This window comes from Cetorhinus maximus, chromosome 11, assembly GCF_964194155.1.
Source record: "Cetorhinus maximus chromosome 11, sCetMax3.hap1.1, whole genome shotgun sequence".
Classification (NCBI taxonomy): domain Eukaryota; kingdom Metazoa; phylum Chordata; class Chondrichthyes; order Lamniformes; family Cetorhinidae; genus Cetorhinus; species Cetorhinus maximus.
The window spans coordinates 28,852,051-28,874,109 of record NC_135889.1 but is presented as its reverse complement, the minus strand read 5'-3'; the positions used below and the strand labels follow the sequence as shown (position 1 = coordinate 28,874,109).

General features: G+C 48.3%; 1 protein-coding gene across 6 annotated transcripts in view; it reads right to left on the bottom strand.

Moving 5' to 3' along the window:
• mlpha (melanophilin a) overlaps positions 1 to 22,059 on the bottom strand; it is a 203,068-nt gene that overhangs the window by 111,000 nt on the left and 70,009 nt on the right. For all 6 annotated transcript variants that reach the window (XM_078551716.1, XM_078551719.1, XM_078551720.1 and 3 more), the window contains 2 exons: positions 12,888 to 13,021; positions 6,028 to 6,081 (listed from right to left, as the gene is read on the bottom strand). In XM_078551716.1, the coding sequence (XP_078407842.1) occupies positions 6,028 to 6,081; positions 12,888 to 13,021 (188 nt within the window). The remainder of the gene's footprint in view (positions 1 to 6,027; positions 6,082 to 12,887; positions 13,022 to 22,059) is intronic.

The following is a 22,059-nucleotide window of genomic DNA, read 5'->3' as shown; positions in this document are numbered from 1 at the left end:
CTTGGTGTACAAGTACACAGGTCCCTGAAGGCAGCAGTTCAAGTAGACAAGGTCGTAAAGAAGGCATATGGAATGCTCTCCTTCATTGGCAGAGGTATAGAATATAAAAGTAAGGATATAATATTGGAATTGTATAAAACACTGGTGAGGCCACAACTGGAGTATTGTGTGTAGTTCTGGTCACCACATTACAGGAAGGACATAATAGCTCTGGAGAGAGTGCAGAGGAGGTTTACAAGAATGTTGCCAGGGTTAGAAAAGTGTAGCTACGAGGAGAGATTGGATAGGTTGGGGTTATTTTCTTTAGAACAAAGAAGGCTGAGAGGTGACTTGATTGAGGTGTACAAAATTATGAGGGGAATAGGTAGAGTGGACAGGATAAAATTGTTTCCCTTGATGGAGAATTCTAGAACCAGGGGACATAGATTCGAGATAAATGGCAGAAGGTGTAGGGGGTACATGAGGAAGAACTTTTTTACGCGGAGGGTAGTGGGTGTCTGGAATTCGCTGCCCAAGTTGGTGGTAGAGGCAGAAACTTTAAACTCTTTTAAAAAGTACCTGGATCTGCACCTTAAGTGCTGTAAGCTGCAGGGCTATGGGCTGGGTGCAGGAAGGTGGGATTGGCATGGGCTGGCATGGACAAGATGGGCCGAATGACCTCCTTCTGTGCTGTAACTTTTCTATGGTTCTATGGATACAATTCTAAAGGGTGCGCAAGAGCAGAGGGACCTTGAGGGTATATGGATACAAATCACTGAAGTGGTAGGGCAGGTTGAGAAAGCGATTAATAAGGCATTCAGGATCCTGGGCTTTATAAATAGAGGCAGGGAGTACAAAAGTAAGGTGAAACGCCACAGAAGTACTGTGTCCAATTCTGGGACCACACTTTAGGAAAGGTGTGAATGCATTAGAGAGGGTGCAGAAAAGATTAAGTGAATGCTTCCAAAGATGAGAGACTTCAGTTATGAAGATAGGCTGGCAAAGTTGAGGCTGTTCACTTTAATGAATGTTGAGAGGAGAATTGATAAAGGTGTTTAAAATCATGAGGGATCTGGACAGAGTAGATAGGGAATAAATGTTCCCATTGGCAGTGGGTTGAAAACCAGGGGACACTGATTTAAAGTAACTGGCAAAAGAACCAGAGACATCGTGAGGGCAAACTTTTTTATGCAGCAAGAGGTTAGGATCTGGAATGCACTACCTGAGAGTGTGATGGAGGCAGGATCAATCATGTCTTGCAAAAGATAATTGGATAATTATCTGAAAAGAAAAAGTTACAGAGCTCCAGGAAAAGGACGAAGGAGTGGCAGTGGCTGAGTAACTCTTCCAGAGAGCCGATGTGGACAGAGTGGGTTGAATGCCTCCTCCTGTGCAGCAACCATTCTGTGATTCTATGTTTTTTTCAATTCCCATCTCACTCTCATGTTGCTATCTGGCATGACGTGCAGGCTGCAGAAAATGTATGTGATCATGGAGCTCCACCCCTCCCTCACCCCAACAATCCACTTTTGATTATATGCTTTCAAACACCCAAGAACTGTCACCTGGCCAGCCACAGCAGCCTCAGGAGGAAGAGAGAAAGAAAGAAAGAACAACATCACACCACTGTCGAAGAACTGGTACTTGCAGCCGCCAGCTTAGACACTGACGCAGCACGATTTTTAGAGAACAGTGTAGAATTGGGATATGCACGCACTGAGACAATGGGGACAAGTGGGTTGGAGCCAGGCCAGGAGGAGAGGATAGTTTGCATGTCAACACACCAGAGGATGATATTAAAGGCAAGTTTTGCTGCAGGGGACTCAGATGAGGAATTCAACACGGCAGCATAAAGAAGAACAATGTTGATCGCGCACACAGAGACAAATGGTAAATTGGCAGACAGCCTCCTGTCATTGCAGAGCATGGAACTCCTTCTGTTCACCATGAAAATGGGGGAAAACTACATGACAGCACTTGCAGATTTGACTGTGATGGAGCATCTAGTTACCAATATCCCAGCTTCCACTGCAGCACAGGCAGAAGCCACCCAGTGTCTCTGTGCTTCAGTGGAAACTCAGACTGAGGCCAAGAGATCCATGCTCACCTCTATGTTGGCTCAAACTGCTGCCACTGTGATTGTGCTCATGCAGCCTCTCATAGTAATCCAGAAATCTGCCCTCCAACAGATTTATAGATTGCCGAGGGACTACCATTGGGGAGTGGCAGTGGATCATGAACCTGCTCTCCTCCCTCAGGCTGACAGCCTTTGTGCTGCTCCCACCACAGCCATTCCACCAGTATCCTTGCTATTGACACTCAGCCTGCCTGCCCAGACTGCTATCACTCATGCTGAGGTAGTACAGCCTGAAGTCAGGCCCTCAAGGCCCAGAGTTGCTCTAAGTCATCCTGTGGGGCCATCTGTGGTCTTTCCCTGTGAAAGTCAGCAAGATTTCACATGTGGCCGGGTGTGCGGGAGCATCTGGGGGAGATACATGAGGCTATGCTTGGCTTGGTCTCCGTGGCGGAGGAGTCTACGGGGACTATCGCTGAAGCAATGAGCCTCATGTCTGAGCACCTTGCGACCTCCATGGAGAGAGTGGCGATCCTCGTGGAGAGGCTCCTCCAGGAGACCCGTCAGGGCTTCCTGGGGATGTGCTCAGACCAACAAACCCTCACATTGGCAATGACCTCAACTGGTCAGTGTCAGTGTGGGAGATGGTCTGGGCACCAAGTTTCCCAACTCGGTGTCCATCCATCCACGGTGAGCAGGGAGGTCCGAAGTGACCTCACGTCGGTGCAGCAGCTGCCTGTCGTCTCTGCGGGCTCCTCTCAGGGTGCTCCGGATGAAGGTAGCAGCTGCTCTGCCCTTCTCCCAGTGACCGTTGCATCCGGTGAGGCTGTGATGACTGGGGAGATGCCAGCTGCGGAACTGGCAGCTCCCTCCCAGGTGGGGCCAGCGCAGGCTCCACGGGCCAGAGGATGACCGCCAAGGTCATTGAGGCCAACAGGACAGCAGAGTCAGCAGGCTGTCTCAGATGCCACTCCTAGTGACGGGGCACCCGGAAACGTAAACATAAGGCATCTTAGGTACGCAACGGGTTTATCACTGGTGCTTTTTTGTTGGCCCGAGATGAAGTTTTTATGAGTTGGTGTGATTTTTAACACCCTTTTCATTTTGTTTCATTAAGTTTCTTTGGTTGCAATAATAAATTCAGACGTGTCACCATGGCTGAGGTTGCCTCTTTTCTTCTGCAGGTGGATGGTTTTCAATAATGTAACGTGTGCTTTGTGGGACATTCAGCATTATTAATTAATTATTAGTTAATGTTCCTAACCAGGCAGATTTTGCACTTAGGTCTCGAATATGGAGCATACAGCCCAGGCTTGTCCTGGAGGTCCATATGTGGTGTGCTAGCTGAAGGTTCATTGGATTAAAGCCTCCCAGGTGTCCCTGCCTCCCTGGAGTATGCCCAGGTCAGCATCTACCCTCTCAGCATTTCCCTGTGTGTGCTCATCCTCGGACTCACTGCTGGACTCATCGTGTGCAGCTGCAGCCACTGCGTCGATGTCTTCATCATCCACAGCGCTCCCGCTTTCCAGCGCAAGATTGTGGAGAGCGCAGCATGTGACCACTATCAGCGACACACGATCTGGGGGGTACTGGAGTGCGCCCCCTGAGCGGTCCAGGCATCGGAAGCACATCTTGAGAAGACCGATGGCTCTCTCCACCACAGCCCTTGTGGAGGTGTGGCTCCAATTGTACCGCTGTTCAGCTTCTGTTCTTGGATGGCGGAGAGGCATCATGAGCCACCTTCTGAGGGGTCACCCAGCAAGGGACAAGGGTCACCCTTGTCACCCAGCAGCCATCCATCCAGCCGGGCTGGATCACTGAAGAGCCCCGGCACCTGGAAGTGTCTGAGGACGTAGGTGTCGTGGGAGCTGCCTGGGTACCTTGTACAGACTTATAGAATCTGCATCCTGTGATCACGCACTATCTGCACGTTCATGGAGTGGAAGCCCTACCTGTTGACAAATGCACCGGGCTGACCTGCTGGTGCCTTGATGGCCACAAGTGTGCAGTCGACGGCACCCTGGACACGGGGGAAGCCAGCAATGGCCACAAAACCTCTGGCTCGCTGTGCCTGACTTGCCTGGTCCCAACGGAAGTGGATGAAGATCAATGCACGTCTGAACAGAGTGTCTGTGACCTGCTTGACACAAGTGTGGACAGCTGATTGGGAGACATCACAAAGATCACCCACCGAGCCCTGGAAGGAGCCAGAGACATGGAAGTTGGGGGTTGCTGTGACCTTTAGAGCCACTGGCATGGGGTGTCCACCTACACAGTTAGGAGAGATCTCAGGCCCAATCATCTGACAGATATAGCTGACTGTCTCCCTTGAGAGACGGAGCCTCCTTTGGCACTGCACCTCAGACATATTGATGTAGCTGCTTCGCCGCCTGTATACCCTGGCAGCAGGATAGTGGCATCTTCTGTGGCCCCTTCCACCTTGGACTTCCTCTTGGCCCTGCACCCCTAGTGCCTGCGCCTGACCTCCCAAAAGTGGCTCCCCTGGAGGCTGAATGTGGACTCCTGGCCTCCTCCCCCTTCTAGCCCTCCCTTCCTCCTCAGAGGAGGTGCCTCCAGTGGAGAGTTCAGCTCCCATTCCCAGGCTAAGGGAAGGCTTCCTGAAACATGCAGGCCCAAAAAAGATTCCTCACTGCAGAGTGCTGACCTGAAGGTTGTGAGTCCAGTTAGAGCATCTGGTATGCGTTTTGAAGTATTGCAGATCACACAGGCAAGTATCAGTAACTTTGAAACATCAATATTTGACAGAGCACACTCACGACCCCACTGAGCCCTTTTATCCCGCCCGTGGATGAGGTTTATACAAATGTGTCCTACCCGCTTGCCCATTGCGCCTGTGCGATGATCCGAAGATTGCACGGGCGCCGAAAAATCGCCGTAGATTGGCACCTTAAGGGCTTTAAGTGGCCGGTTAATTAATGGTGGGCACGCATCGGAGATCAACACGCACCCGCCAAACGAAATATCGCGATGGTGTGCGATGATGTTGGGAAGCTCGCCCGACGTCACCGCGCGTCATTTTACATGCGTGCGTGCCCTGAGCCACACATCCTGTCCCCATTAGCAAAGCATCAAGGCAATGATCTGAGATATTCAGCAGGGGTTTCCCAAACCCGAACTCATCAAGCTACAATGGAAATACACATTAAACCCAATCACTTGAACAATGAGAGAGAGAATTCCCAGATGTGAACTGATTAAGTTACAAAGGTGAATACAATGCTAACGACCATGCTTGAATCACTGGGTGACAGTCATGTGACAGGCCACCATTTGTGTGTTTAAGCTTCTGCTTTCTCTGCAGTATGATGACAAGCAGCTGAGACGCTAATAAGAGCAGACCCGAGTGAGGTCCCTCCTTCTTTTCTCTCTCACTCTCTTCAACCCAACTTCCAACCTATTTGCTGACCGTGACCTCCCAGGGAAATCCCTGTTGCAGACACCGACTTCTTGAAGGAAATTAACTCCACACTGTTCTCTCCAGAAAGACAGCCAAATCAACTGGCTACATCTTTAATTCACATCCATGAGGGAAACAAGAGAACCGCTGAATTCATCCTAAAGCCAGCCAAGTCACCAAACTCCACAGACCATATATCCCCTTTGATTTCTCAGGACTCTAATTCAACTAATCCATCCTTCCCCACTCTGTAATCTATTTGTGTCTGAACTTTGAGTTTCTGTGTGTGTGTGGAAGTCGGAGCGTGTTTTATTATTTCACTTAGTCTGGGTTAAGTATAATAAAGCTAACCACTTTCTTTGTTTTCTCAAGAAAACTTGTCCAATTGGTTCTTATAAACAGTTAAACACACACTGAATTGGCAAATATATCTTTTTCAGAAAAACCCTGTTATAGTCAAAGTAGGAGTGGGAAAAGAGGGAACCCCTCCTCAACTGATCGCAATAAGGGTTACAGTAAAGTGGAAAACAAATGAAGTATTCTGTTGCTTACTCACCATGCAAGTAACTGTCTGATATATTGTCAAATCCATCACGTTCATAGTGTGAGTCTACGAGAGGTAATAAATGCATTTAAAATAAATAATAGACTGAATTTATGTAATTACTCAATGCAACAGAGACTTGGATGCATCACATACTACCACTAAGTTCAGTAGCCTAGAAGAAACACAGAAACCTAGAAACTAAGAGCAGGAGTAGGCCATTCAGCCCTTCAAGCCTGCTCTGCCATTCAATATGATCATGGCTGATCCTCTATCTCAACGCCATATTCCTGCTTTCTCTCCTTACCCTTTGATGCCCCTAATATCCAAAAAATTATCAATTTATTTCTTGAATATAGTCAGTGACCCGGCTTTCACAGTCTTCTGTGGTAGAGAATTCCACAGGTTGACCCCCTCTGAGTGAAGGAAATTTTCCTCATCTCAGTCCTAAATGGCCTGCCCCGTATCCTGAGACTGTGGCCCCTGGTTCTAGACTCCCCAACCAGGAGAAACATCCTCCCTGCATCTAGTCTGTCTAGCCCTGTTAGAATTTTATATGTTTCAACCAGATTCCCTCTCATTCTTCTAAACTCTACTGAATACAGGCACAGTCAAACTAATCTCTCCTCATACGACAGTCCTGCCATCCCCAGTATCAACCCCAGGGGCTGCATCTTCTGGTCGGCGAGTGGGGGGTGGGGCCCACTCGCCGAGGTGTAAAATGTTGCGGGGTGATGTCAGGCGTGCGACCCGACATCACCTCATGTCATTTAGATTTTCAGTTCGGTGGGTGTGCGGCCAATTCGGCTGTACGCCCGCCGAACTGTCAAAGGCCTATTAAGGCCATTAAAAAAGTAATTAAAGTGATTAATGGAACTGCCCATCCAACCTTAAGGTTGGCGGACAGGCCAGGAGCCCAGGCGTCCTGAAAAAACATGAAACCTCGTCTAAGGGCGGGATGAGGTTTCATGAGGTTATTAAAATTTGTATGAAATCTCTAAATAAAAGAAATTGACATGTCCCACCTCATGTGACAGTGGCACATGAGGGGACATGTCAGTAATTTTTTTTCTCATCTTTATTTAAGGTTTCAAACCTGAGCCGGTCTCCCTGATGCAGCACTTTGCCTCAAGGAGATCTGTGCGCTCTTTCGTGCGCATGCGTGAATGTGTGCACTCCCGATTCAGGGAATCCCTCCCACAGGGAGCGCATAGCGCTTCCTGGCGGACGTCACGATGGGTGGGCCTTATTTGGCCTGCTCACGTAAAATGGTGGCACGCCCCCAACCGGGGGCGCCAATCAGGAACCCGCCCGCTCATGCCTGCTCCCGCAAAACCCCCCCAACGGGAGGAAGATCCTGTCCCAGTATTCACTGCAGTCATTCTATGGCAAGTATATCCTTTCTCGGGTAGGGAGGCCAAAACTGCACGCAGTACTCCAGGTGTGGTCTCACCAAGGCCCCGTATAACTGCAGTAAGACATCCTTATTTCTGAACTCAAATCCTCTTGCAATGAAGGCCAACATACCATTTGCCTTCCTAATTGCTTGCTGCACCTGCCTATTTACTTTCATTGACTGGTGTACAAGGAGACCCAGATCCCTTTGAACATCCACATTTCCCAATATATCACCATTGAAATTATACTCTGCCTTTCTGTTTTTCACACCAAAGTGGATAACTTCACATTTATCCACGTTATACTGCATCTGCATGTGCTTTCCACACACACACACAACTTGTCGAAATTGCATCCTCCTCGCAACTCACAACCCCGCCCAGTTTTGTGTTGTCAGCAAACTTGTAAATATTGCATTTGGTTTCCTTATCCAAGTCATTTATATATATCGTGAATATCTGGGGCCCAAGCACTGATCCCTGCGGTACACCACTAGTCACCGCCTGCCATCTGGAAAAAGATCCATTTATTTCCACTCTGTTTCCAGCCTGTCAACCAATTCTCAATCCATGCCAGTATATTACCCCTGATGCCATGTGCTTTAATTTTGCCCACTGGCCTCTTATGTGGGACCTTTCAAAAGCCTTCTTGAAATCCAAATACACCACATCCACTGGTTCTCCCTTATCTATTCTACTAATTACATCCTCAAAAAACTCTAGTAGATTAGTTAAGCATGACTTCCATTTCATAAACCCATGCTGACTTTGTCTAATCCCATTAATGCTTTCCAAGTGTTCTGATAACACGTCTTTTATAACAGACTTCAGCATTTCCCCCATTACTGATGTTAGGCTAACTGGTTCTTTGTTTCTTTCTCTGTTTTTTCTCTCCCTCCTTTTTAAATAGTGGGGTTACATTTGCCAGTCTCCAACCTGTAGGAACTGCTCTAGAGTCTTTAGAATTTTGGATACAATGCATCCAATATTTCCAGAGCCACTTCCTTTAGTACTCTGGGATGTAGATTATCAGGCCCTGGGGATTTTTCAGCCATTAACTCCATTAATTTCTCTAGCATCATTGTTTTACTAATACTTATTTTCTTCAATTCCTCCCTCTCACTAGACCCTTGGTTCCCTAACATTTCTGGGAAATTACTTGTGTCCTCTTTTGTGAAGACAGAATCAAAATATGTGTTCAATTCTTCTGCCATTTCTTTGTTCCTCATTATAACTTCCCCCGTTTCTGACTATAAGGGACCTATATTTGTCTTTGCTAATCTTTTTCTCTTCACATATTTATAGAAGCCTTTACAGTCAGCTTTTATGTTCCCTGCAAGCTTACTCTCATACTCCATTTTCCCCTTCTTGATCAATCTTGTTGGCCAACTTATGCTGAATTCTAAACTGCTCTCAATCCTCAGACTTGCTGCTTTTTCTGGCAATTTTATATGTCTCCTCTTTGGATCTAATACTATCCCTAATTTCTTTTGTAAACCATGGTTGAGCCACCTTGCCTGTTTTATTTCTGCGCCAGACAGGAATGAATAATTATTGTAATTCATGCATACGTTCCTTAAATATTAACCATTGCCTATCCACCATCAACCCTTTTAGTAAGGTTCCCCTATCCATCATTGCCAACTTGCACCTCATACCCTCGTAGTTCCCTTTATTTAGACTCAGGACCCTAGTTTCGGATTCAACTTCTTCACTCTCCATCTTAATGAACAATTCTATCATTTTATGGTCGCTTTTCCCCGCACAACAAGATTGTTAATTAATCCTTTCTCAATGCACAATACCCAGTCTTGGATAGCCTGCCCTCTATTTGGTTCCTCAATGTATTGGTCTAAGAAACCATCACGTATACACTCCAGGAAATCCTCCTCCACAGTATTATCGCTAGTTTGGTTTGTCCGATCTATATGTAGATTAAAATCACCCATAATTACAGTTATACCCTTATTGCATGCATCTCTAATTTCCTGTTTAATGCCTTCCCTTACATCTCCGTTCTGCTTGGGGGCCGATAGACAACCCGCACCAATGTTTTCTGACCCTTGATGTTTCTTATCTCCACCCAAACAGATTCCACATCATTTTCCAAGGCAATATCCTTCCTTACTATTGCATTGATTTCCTCCTTTACTAACAGTGCTACCACAACTCCTTTCCCTATTTGTCCGTTCTTCCTAAATATTGAATACCCCTGGATGTTCAGTTCCCATCCTTGGTCACCCTGCAGCCATGTCTCCGTAATTGCAACTATATCATAACCATTTATATCTATTTGCACTGTTAATTCATCTAACTTATTGCGAATGCTCCGAGCAATAAGATACGATGCCTGTAGACTTGTCTTTTTGACTTTGTTAGTCATCTTAGCTTTATTTTGCACTATGACCTCATTTGTTTCTTGCCCTTGTTTTTTCTGCCTTCCACTTTTGCTTCTTACTTTTCTGTCTTTCGTTTCTATTCTTGTTTCCCCCTCCTCTGTCTCCCTGCTCAGGTTCCCATCCCCCTGCCATTCTAGTTTAAACCCTCCCCAACAGCACTAGTTGATTAAGAAGGGGAAATTAGAATACGAGAGTAAGCTTGTGGGGAACATAAGAACTGACCGTAAAGGTTTCTATAGGTATGTGAAGAGAAAAAGATTGGTGAAGACAAATGTAGGTCCCTTACAGTCAGAAACAGGGGAATTTATAATGGGGAACAAAGAAATGGCTGACCAACTAAATACATACTTTGATTCTGTCTTCACAAAGGAGGATACAAATAACATACCAGGAATGTTGGGGAACACAGGCTTTAGTGAGAGGGAGGAACTGAAAGAAATCAGTATTAGTAGGGAAATGGTGTTGTGGAAATTGATGGGATTGAAGACAGATAAATCCCCAGGGCCTGATAATCTACATCCCAGAGTACTTAAGGAAGTGGCCCTAGAAATAGTGGATGCATTGGTGGTCATCTTCCGAGATTCTATAGACTCTAGAACAGTTCCTACAGATTGGGAGGTAGCTAATGTAACCCCACTGTTTAAAAGGGGTTTTTTAAAAGAGAAAAGAGGTAGAGAAAAAAGCAGGGAATTATAGACCAGTCAGCCTGATGTCGGTAGTGGGGAAAATTCTAGAGTCCATTATAAAAAATTTAATAGCTGGAAAACAGTGGCAGAATCGGACAGAGTCAGCATGGATTTATGAAAGGGAAATCATGCTTGACAAATCTACTGGAATTTTTTGAGGATGTAACTAGTAGAGTTGATGAGGGGGAGCAAGTGGATGTGGTTTATTTGGACTTTCAGAAGGCTTTCGACAAAGTCCCACATAAGAGATTAGCGTGTAAAATTAAAGCGCATGGAATGTATTGAGATGGATAGAAAACTGGTTGGCAGACAGGAAACAAAGAGTAGGAATAAACGGGTCTTTTTCTGAATGGCAGGCAGTGACTAGTGGGGTACCGCAGCGATCGGTGCTGGGACCCCAGATATTCACAATATATATTAATGATTTAGATGAGGGAACTAAATGTAATATCTCCAAATTTGCAGATGACACAAAGCTGGATGGGAGGGTGAGCTGTGAGGAGGATGCAGAGATGCTTCAGTATGATTTGGACAAGCTGAGTGAGTGGGCAAATGCATGGCAGGTGCAGTATAATGTGGATAAATGTGAGGTTATCCACTTTGGTAGCAAAAACAGGAAGGCAGATTATTATTTGAATGGCTATAAATTGAGAGAGGGGAATGTGCAATGACACTTGGGTGTCCTCGTACACCAGTCGCTGAAGGTAAGCATGCAGGTGCAGCAGGTGGTAAAGAAGGCAAATGGTATGTTGGCCTTCATAGCGAGATGATTCAAGTACAGGAGCAGGGATGTCTTGCTGCAATTATACAGGGCCTTGGTGATACCGTATCTGGAATATTGTGTGCAGTTTTGGTCTCCTTATCTGAGGAAGGATGTACTTGCTATAGAGGGAGTGCAGCGAAGATTTACCAGACTGATTCCTGGGATGGCGGGACTGACATATGAGGAGAGATTGAGTCGGTTAGGATTATATTCGCTGGAGTTCAGAAGAATGAGGGGGGATCTCATAGAAACCTATAAAATTCTAACAGGACTAGATAGGGTAGATGCAGGAAAGATGTTCCCGATGGTGGGGGAGTCCAGAACCAGGGCTCACAGTCTGAGGATATGGCTTAGACCATTTAGGACTGAGATGAGGAGAAATTTCTTCATCCAGAGAGTGGTGCGCATGTGGAATTCTCTACCACAGAAAGTAGTTGAGGCCAAAACATTGTATATATTCAAGAAGGAGTTAGATATAGCTCTTGGGGCAAAAGGGATCAAAGGATAAGGGGAGAAAGCAGGAGCAGGCTATTGAGTTGGATGATCAGCCATGATCATAATGAATGGCGGAGCAGGCTCGAAGGGATGAATGGCCTACTCCTACTCCTAGTTTCTATGTATGTTTCTATGTATAATTGGAAAGGTTAATGGAAAGCTGGGCTTTACATAGGGAGGACTAGAATACAAGGAGGTAGAAGTTATGCTGTAGCTATATATGCTGTAGCTGTTTAAATCAACACCTGGAGTGTTTGAGCAGTTCTGGGCACACTTTAGGAAGGCTATATCAGCCTTGGAGGGAGTGTGGTGTAGATTTACTAGAGTGATACTGTCCTCAAAGGGTTAAATTACAAGGAATGATTAAACAAAAATGGGTTGTGTTCTCTTGGAATTTAGAAGGCTAAAGGGTGACTTGATTTGGGTTTTCAAGATATTAAGGGAAACAGATAAAGAAGAAATAAAGGGAAAATATTTCCACTAGCTGGGGAGACGATGACTAGGGGTCATAATCTACAAATTAGAGCTGGGCCTGTTGGAGTAAAACTAGGAAATACTTCTACACACAAAGGATGGCAGAAGTTTGGAACTCTCTTCCGCAAATGCCGATGGCGCTAGATCTTTAATCTGTTATCGACAGACTGTGTTCAAAAAAGGTATTAAGGCATTCAGGGCAAAGGTGGGTATATGGAGTTAGGTCGCAGATGAACCATGATCTCACTGAATGGCAGAACAAGCTTGAGTGGCTCTATGGACTACTCCTGTTCCTATATTCCAAAATAAATTGATGAAAACGTATGATCATTTAACGTCATGCATTGCATCACATTATCACTATGACTTATCTTCTTTGCTACTCTTAGTTAACCTTGGCTGGAATTTTCCAGCCCTCCCCCCACCCCCCAACACAGCAGGTTCACAGCGGCAGGGCCAGGGAGCCATGAAATCTCCATTCATATTGGCGGGACCGGAAGATCCCGCCAGCATGAAAGGCTGGAAAATACCAGCCCCTGAGTGGTTAGTACTCTGGGGCGTTCACCAAATCACCTAGTTCTCTTAACGGTAAATTAGATCTATATTTTTGAGCACTTCAGGTGTAACCCTGGATTACTCGAAAGAATAAATAACATACCTAAACGTAGGGGGCGTTTTTCTCCAGGTTGAAGTCTTTTGTGTAATGAGTGCATCACCTTTGCACTTCCAAAGTTTTTGAAACGAGACCTCACATGGTTGTAATACCAGTCCAGTGACCCTGTATTTACAATCCTGAAAAACATACAGGCATGAAGTTGGAATCAGTCACCTATGCTTTAGCAAAAGCCCACCTTACAATCAGTTAGATAAAATACTGCGGGTGCTGGAAATCTGAAATAAAAATAGAAAATGCTGGAAAAACACAGCAGGTCTGACAGCATCTGTGGAGAGAGAAACAGAGTTAACATATGACTTTTCTTCAGAGCTAAAGAGAAGTAGAAATGTGATGGGTCAGGCCCTGTGATTGACAGGACCCCATATCCCACGCCTCTGCCCTCAAACCATCCCCTACCTCACAGAACCATGATAGGGTCCCCCTTGTCCTCACTTTTCACCCCACCAGCCTCTGCATTCAAAGGATCATCCTCCACCATTTCCGCCAACTCCAGCATGATGCCACCACAAAAAACATCTTCCCCTCACAGGGTCAGCATTCCACAGGGACTGTTCCCTCCGGGACACTCTGGTCCACTCCTCCATCACCCTCAACTCCTCATCCCCTTCCCACGGCACCTTCCCATGCAATTGCAGAAGGTGCAACCCATGCCCTTTACCTCCTCCCCATCCAAGGGCCCTAACACTCCTTTCAAGTGAAGCAGCACTTTACTTGCACCTCCTTCAATGTGGTCTACTGCATTTGCTGCTCCCAATGCAGTCTCCTCTACACTGGGGAGGCCAAATGCAGACTGAGTGACCGCTTTGTGGAACACCTTTGCTCAGTCTGCAAGCATTACCCAGACCTCCCTGTCGCTTGCCATTTCAACACTCCACCCTGCTCTCATGCCCACATGTCCGTCCTTGGCCTGCTGCAATGTTCCAGTGAAGCTCAATGCAAACTGGAGGAACAGCACCTCATCTTCCGATTAGGTACTTTACAGCCTTCCGGACTGAATATTGAGTTCAACAACTTTAGATCATGAACTCTCTCATCTATCCTCACCCCTTTTTATCCCTTTTAAAAGCATTTTTTTCCTACTTATTTTTATTTTCATTTTTATTTATTTTTATTCACTCACTTACTGTTTTATCCCCCTTTTCTATCCCTTTTTATCCCTGTTTCTATCCTTTTTTCCCCAACCACTGCCCCCTCCCCCCACCCACAAAAGGGCCATCTGTTTCTTGTTCCATGTTGTTCTTTCATATTATTGTGGGATGGCGCTGTGCACAAAATGGATGTTGTGTTTGCTACATACAATTTTTGGCACTTCAAAGTCATTCATGCATGTTAAGTACTTTGAGATTTCTGTAAGAGACGTGTTGAGGTTCTTATAACCTACAGCAAGTTACTGGGAGATCATGTTCCTGCCTTTATTAAAGAAAATATTTAATGCTAATGAGGCTTGGATTGTGTACCAGCATCGTGCCAAGAAGCTCAATCACTTTCAATTGATCTGCCTTTGGAAGCTTCTAAAGATCAGATGGCTGGACAAAATACCAGTTACTGAGGTGCTCACCTGAGCTGGGAAGCCAAGTATCCACACCGCATTGAGACAATCACAACTGATGGAATCTTGTGGCTTTCAATGTGGCACGGACATGTCTTCCACGTTGTGCTTCCTGGATGGCATCCTCACGTGGAAGCTGACCCACCATTAACAGCCAGCCCTGTAATCGTTGAGGCCCTTCGAATATGTGAGGCACCTGGGAGTGACTCAGGATGTAAGAGTCATGGGAACACCCAGGGTATCTGGCATAAATATGCATGATGTGCTTCTCATGATGGCACACCAGTCAAACGTTCAGGGAGTTAATGAACATCAGGGGCTGCTGCCATGGAGCTCTCAAAGCCACATCTGTGCAATCGATTGCACCCTGAACTCTAAGGAAGCCTGAGATAGCTGCAAACACCCGAGATCTAGCAGCCTGGCTAGCTTCATCGAGTGTGAACGTCACATAACAATGAGCCTTACTGTAGAGGGCATCTGTCACCTCCTTGATGCATTTATGTCACATAAGTCCCCTGTGGATCCCTGGAGCGATCTGCATGCAAAAAAACTGAGCACAGCGGTGACCTTCAATGGTACTGGCAGGGGATGTCCTCCCAATCTATGGGGTGTTTGATCCTCCCTCAGAATGTGGCAGATATGATCCACCACATCTCTGTGTTAATGCTCAAATGGAGCAACTGCAGCGTGAAGCCAATGACTCCTGCAGTCTCTTGTTAAAGTGCACCAAAAGGCAATGGCTCCAATTGTACCTTCTCACAGAAGTCTTCCTCTTTTCTCTCAGCTCTGACTCTTTTTCAATGTTGAGACTGTAAGCATTTTGAAGGAATCCCCTGAAAGGGCCCCAGAGTGCAGCCCTGGCCCCCTCCCACACTGACTTAGACCCCCTCCTGTGCAGATTATTTTCCAGTTCCAATTTCAAACTGCGTAACAACTTCAGGTTTTCGCCTCGGCCCTCCCCTTGTCAGCATTTGGGTCCCTCCAATCATCCTGGAACCTCACGGTGTTCAGGTACAGCTCCCTCTGGTTATTCTCCAGCTTCCCCCAGTATCCTTGGATCCCATTGTAATTGTAGTGGACGTCCCAACCCTCCCACCTGAACCCATCACTTTAGATGTCCCCACACCCAATGTGGACCTCACCCCTCCCCATCCCGAGGCTGTGTGTACTGTCACATACCAAGGACAACCACCCCCCACTCCCCCCCCCAGGCAAGCTTTGAGTGTCCCCCTCTTTATTATGTTTACTGCATTTACAGGCTGTAGGTGCCTCCCCTAACCATGACCATCTCATCTGCAGCCCAGTCGTGAGCCAGACAAGCCCAAGCCACCTTGACCACGCTCTGCACACCAAGCTATGCCTTATTCCAATTCTACACACAGGCCTTGCTCCTCCCTGGAGCAGGACAACGACGTGCTACATAGATCTGTAGCATGGCCTGCTAAGCCCCATGACTGCCTTTAATCTTTCACCCAGTCTGAGGTCCACAAAGCCCCAGGACTGCCACTAATCTCTTACCCAGACCTCTTAGTGGCAGACAAAGGACTATGACTGTCTTTCAATGAGCTTTCCCATTCCTTCTTTACTGATGACAACAGTCTCCCACCCCCACACCCGCTCCACAAATCTGTGTGCAACCCATCTCTTATGTGCAAGTCTTTCCTCCTCCTCACCTCCATGAGTCTCTTTGCAACCCATCCCACTTGTGCCACTCTAACATAAACCCCACCTCCTATTCCAGAGGCTGTGTCCATCCCCTCCCATTCATATAGTTCAATTCCCATCCATCCCCTTCTGTGTCTGCATTCTAGTCTTTCATGTCGGGTCCATCTTCCCTACCCTCGGTCTCCCCTCTGCCTGCCATCGTTCCCCTCCCAACTCTACCATAGCCCATTGTTTCCCGTGCCTCCATTATCCTTCCCCCCTCTAACCCCACCATAGCCAATTGCCCAATGCCTCTGTCCTTTTCCCCCCCTCCACCACAGTCCCCCATGTCTCCATCCTCCTTCCCACCCCTCCAAACCGACCAACGCCCATCATCCCCCATGTCTCCATGATCTTTCCCCAAAACCGCTTCCCCCACTATCCGGTAGCAATGCTGGTCTTTGTCTCAGAGTGCAGCCCTACCTAAGCCCCACCGGACACACCCTCCCAGAGTACGGAGTGAGCAGACCTACCCTACATGCCCACCAGTGTGGCATCACTGTTATTGGTGAGAACATGGAGCAGTGTTGCTGCAGGTAGGCTTTGGTTACTGCACTCACCTCAAAATCACAAGTGAAGTGAGGGCCGACAGCTGCATGCCACTCATTTCCAAAGGTGATTTAGATCGGCCTAATTTCCTGCAAGACTGGCAGGTGGAATGTGATTCCAGACAGTAGCCTTTTTAATAAGCATTCATGACATGGCAATGCATCCAAATAGCGATCCCGCCATGGATCAGCTGGAATCCCAACCTGCCTTCAGCCCATCATGAAAGCAGTGAGGGGAAAATTCCAAACTGATTCCCCACTGGCAGCAATCCAATTTTTGGCCTCTCTCTGAATTTTCTGCTCCAGCCCACCATAAAACCTGCTGCATGCAGGACCGAAAAATTCCACCCTCACTCTCTCAGGCACACAGACACAAACACACAAGGGTGGATTCTAGAGAATGAAGCATTCAGCTAGATTATTAACAGAATAAAAGAAGCAAATCCTTGAGTCCTTTAAGCTGTACGTGGTGCAGGCCTGAATGCGTTCTCTCTCTTTGGAGATGAGTGGAAGTTGGAAACTTCTGTATTTCCAGATGAGGTTATAGCCGAGTTTCTGTAGGGGCAAACTTTTGCAGGTGGAAATGAATTAGTTCCCCTCACACTGCCTGAATTGACTGATTGTTATGCAGGTTTCTGTTCACCTGGCTGGAGGAACTCTGTTGCTCTGTTGGTTTTGAAACTGAACTGGTTTCTCCTTGGTGCTTGGAGTAAAAGACTTGTTATCTGAAGACAGTTTTGACCATATGCTCAATTCATCTATTGTCCACCCAAAATGGTTTGGGAGTCCGAAGCCATTGTTACAAATTGCGTAAATGGGTGGTTTATTCATGCCTACTTATGACTACCTGGCTTCTGCAGCTCTCTTTGGTTAAGTATTGAGCTCATAGACAATGGCCAAAATTTTCCGTTTGGCGGGCGGAGCAGGTGCTGACATGGGCGGGCGCGGAAGTGATCACCATCAGCGATCGGGGCTGCACCGCCATTTTGCACGGGCGGGCCAATTGAGGCCCGCCCAGTGCATTTCCGACTCCCATGGATAGCGTGAGTGTGAAGTTTGCGGCAGGCGTGTACAGACCACCGGGTCCAATGGCAACCCGGCAGTCTGTTTAAAAGAAGGCCTGGCAGCCTCCTGTAGGCTGCTCGCTATGGCCACCTGGAGATCCAACCGCAGGGGGTCTGCTCAGCAGGTCAATGTTGAGGGAAGGGCAGAGGAGGAGGGCAGGCTGCAGGGTCTGCCACAGGAGCAGGGCAGGCTGCAGGGTCTACCCCAGGAGCCAATCTGATGATTGCTTTGCTGCCCTTCTCGAGGAGGTGGCAGCATGGCGGGAGGTGCTGGTTGCCCAGGGTGGGAGGAGGAGGCCCCCCCAATGACGAAACGTGCCTGGGAGGAGGTGGCGGTGGTGATGAGCTCCCACGACGTGGTGCGGCACACCTGGATCCAGTACCGTAAGCACTTCACGATTTGTTGCGCTCTGGAAGGGTGAGTACCATGTTGGCGTTGGGCATTTAACCCAGCAGGCAGCCTTAGCCTTTGAGGACCCCCCCCCCCCCCCCCCCCCCACCACCAACACACACACACACCCTTCCCCAACTCCCCAGGTTTTACTGTCGTGACTGCATTGAATCATGATGGGCATTTCTCGTACATTGGGTGGGCAAGCAGATAGTGCCCATGCTTACATCAGCCTCAGTGGTTCATGAGGAGATGGGTTCTCCCCCATACTTGTTGCACGTGACTAGTCTGGGGGCAATTTGCAGGAGAGGCAGCTCGGCGCATACTCAGAACTCCAACACATGTCTTATTGATGGTGATGAGATGGTGGAAGGGGAGCCTCAAGGTCTCGTGGCCAAGAGCCACCTGCTACCCTCAGCGCCACACCTAGTTGCGCCTCCTTGCCATGGGAGCTAAGACCGTGTGATTCCTAAAGTGATGTACGCACATTCTGTCCAAGGTGGCCGTTCAGGGGTTGGGAGCGGTCGTACTCTATTTTTGTGACTGATCAGCAGTAGCGTGCAGAGGAGGCACTGGAGGCCTGATATGGGCCACTGTGGTTGGGGTGCGGCATGCACATGCAGAGTCCATGTGCGATTAGCTGCAATGAAGGGTCTTCTCTGTTTTGCAGGAGAAAAATGCTCATAATGCCTGTGAGTGTTCACGGACTGGAGGTGGCCAGGCCCAGCTGGTGATATTGAGCCGATTTGAGCAGGAGGCCCTGGAGCTTGAGAGGTGCCAGGTCCACAGGTGTCGGTGAGGCTGGGGTGGAACAGCCAGGTATTTGAGGTCCACAGTCACATCCGCTCTGTCTTCCCACATCCAAAGCACTGATAATTGTTGGAATCGTTAATGAAGCAACATTGCTCATTCACAGACTGATAGAGTCAGACGTGTGGGTCATAGACAAAGGTCCCTTGGCCCTTCGAAGATGCGCGTGTCAAGCATCTTCCAAAGTCGCCTTATCCCATTTCCGACCACTATCCCCATGGCCTTGTAAGCCATGGCATCGCAAATGCACATCCAAATACTTATTACATGTTAGGAGGGTTTCTCCGTCCACCATCCTTTCAGGCAGTGCGTCCCACATTACTGTGTGCAAAAGTTCCTCATCACCTCACCTGTCAACCTCATGCCCCTTACCTTAAATCAATGCCAACAGGTTACTCATCCCTCTGCCAAGGGGAAAAGTTCCTTTCTGTCAACCCTATCTATGCCCCTCATAATGTTATAAAGCTCAGTAATGTCACCCCTCAATCTCCTCTGCTCCAGGGGAAATAACCCCAGTCTATGCTATGTCTCCTCATAAGTCCAACTCTCCAGCCCAGCCAGCATCCTGGTCAGCGACCTCTGCACTCTCTCCACTCCAATCACATCCCACCCATGAAGCGCATTTCACAACTGCACGCAGAACTATAGCTGTGGCCTCGGCAGCGTTTTCTGCACTTGCAACATGACCTCCCTGTTCCTACATTCTATTCCTCGGCTAATAAAGGCAAGTATGGCATTTACCTTCTTAAACGCATTATGTACCTGTCCCGCTACCTTAACGGGCCCGTCGACATGCCCAGCAAGGTCCCTCTGATCCTCCTTACTTTCCACGGTCCTACCATTCCTCGTATATTCTCGTACCTTGTTTCTCCTGCCCAAGTGCATCACCTCACACTTATCCACATAACATTCCATTTGGCATTCCTTACGCCATCTAACCAGCCCGTCTGTATCCGCCTGTAATGTTAGGGTCTCCTCCTGACTATTTGCCACCCCACCAATATTCATCTCCACAGGCTCTGGAAGGTTGAGCGCATAATGAGCCAGGGGGAAAGGGATGAAGTGTGTCACTGTGTGGACGCTAACTGATCCACTGTCCTTGTTGTTCATTTCAGCATCATCAGAGGCTGGTGACCAGGATCGATTACAGATGCCCCCTCTCACACCTGACGGCCCTGAACTGTCACTTGCATCACACCATCTCTGCCAGGCAGGCACCAGCACAGATACGAGCACATCGGTGGGAATTGCAACATCGGCTAGTGTCCTGGGGCACAGTGGAGAGGGCACTTCACAATCGCTGGAGGAGCTGCCAGAGACAGAGAGTGCCCATGGCGCCAGCAGTCGGAGGACTGCAGGGAACCAGGCACATGCTCAGTCGGTGCCTGATGATGTGCCTCTGGAGTCGTCCGTGATGCAGCAGCTGCAGCAAATGCGGCCGGGTGTGCGGGAGTATCTGGGAGTGTTGCATGAGACTATGCTTTACTTGGTGTCCATGGTGGTGGAGTCTGCGTGGAGCATGAGTGATGTCATGAGCCTCATTTCAGAGCATCATGCTTCCTCCATGGAGAGAGTATCGACTCTCCTGGAGAGGGGCTTCCAAGAGAACAAGCAGCTTCTTCTGGGGATACGCTCGGACCTGCAAGCCCTCACAGAGCCAGTGGCCACTACTGGCCATTGGCAATGTGGAAGATGGTCTGTCACCAAGTTTCCCAGCTCAGTGCCCATCCATCTACAGTGAGCAGGAGGTCCGAAGCAACCTCACGTCGGCGCAGCAGCTGCCTGTCGTCTCTGTGGGCTCCTCTCAGGGCGCTCCGGATAAGGGCAACAGCTCCTCCGCCCCTCTGCCAGTGACCGTTTCATCCGGTGAGGCTGCGATGACTGGGGAGATTCCAGCTGTGGAACTGGCCACTCCCTCCCAGGCAGGGCCAGCACAGGCTCCACGGGCCGCCAAGGTCATCGAGGCCAACAGGACAGCAGAGTCAGCAGGCTGTCTCAGATGCCACTCCCAGCGATGGGGCAGCACCAAGACATAGCACCCGTAAACGTAAGCATAAGGCACCTTAGGCACACCACAGGTTTCTCACTGGTGCTTTTGTGTTGGCCCTGGATTAGGGAATTATTATTTCTTGCTTTCATTTTGTTGGACCATATGATGGATAAAATTAAAACCAGATGTGTTACCATGGCTGAGGGTGGTTCCTTTGTTCTGCATTTGTATGTTTTACATACATGTCATGAGTGTTTGAGTGGACATTGAAGTTTATGTCCAAAGCCCTTAGTTGCAGCTGATGAAGTGGCAGATTTAGCACTTAAGTGCCGAGTATGGAAGCGCCAGGCAAGGCTGGTCCTCCTGATCCATTTGTGTGCAACTAGCTGAAGGTTCGTTGGATTAAAGTCTCCCGGGTCTCCCTGCCTCTTTGGTGTAGTCCCGGGTCAGCGTTTAGCCCCTCATCATTCCCCTGTGCCTCCTCATCCTCAGAATCCGTGCTGGACTCATCGTGTGCAGCTGCTTCCACTGCATCAACGTCTTCATCGTCCACTGCATTCCCCCTTTCCAGCGCAAGATTGTGGAGAGCGCAACATGCAACCACTATCACTGAAACATGATTTGGGGGATACTGGAGTGTGCCCCCTGAGCCATCCAGGCATCAGAAGCGCATCTTGAGAAGACTAATGGTTCTCTCCACCACAGCCCTTGTGGAGGCGTGGCTCCTATTGTAGCACTGCTCAGCTTCTGTTCTTGGATGGCGGAGAGACGTCATGAGCCACCTTCTGAGGGGATAGCCCTTGTCACCCAGCAGCTTCTGAGGGGATAGCCCTTGTCACCCAGCAGCCATCCATCCAGCCGGCTGGAGCACTGAAGAGTCCCGGCACCTGGGAGTGTCTGGGGATGTAGGCATCGTGGGAGCTGCCTGGGTACCTTGCACAAACTTGTAGAATCAGCATCCTGTGATCACACACTATCTGCACGTTCATGGAGTGGAAGCCCTTCCTGTTGACGAAGGCACCCGGCTCACTCGCTGGCGCCTTGATGGCCACGTGTATGAAGTCTATTGCACCCTGGACGCGGGGGAAGCCAGCAATG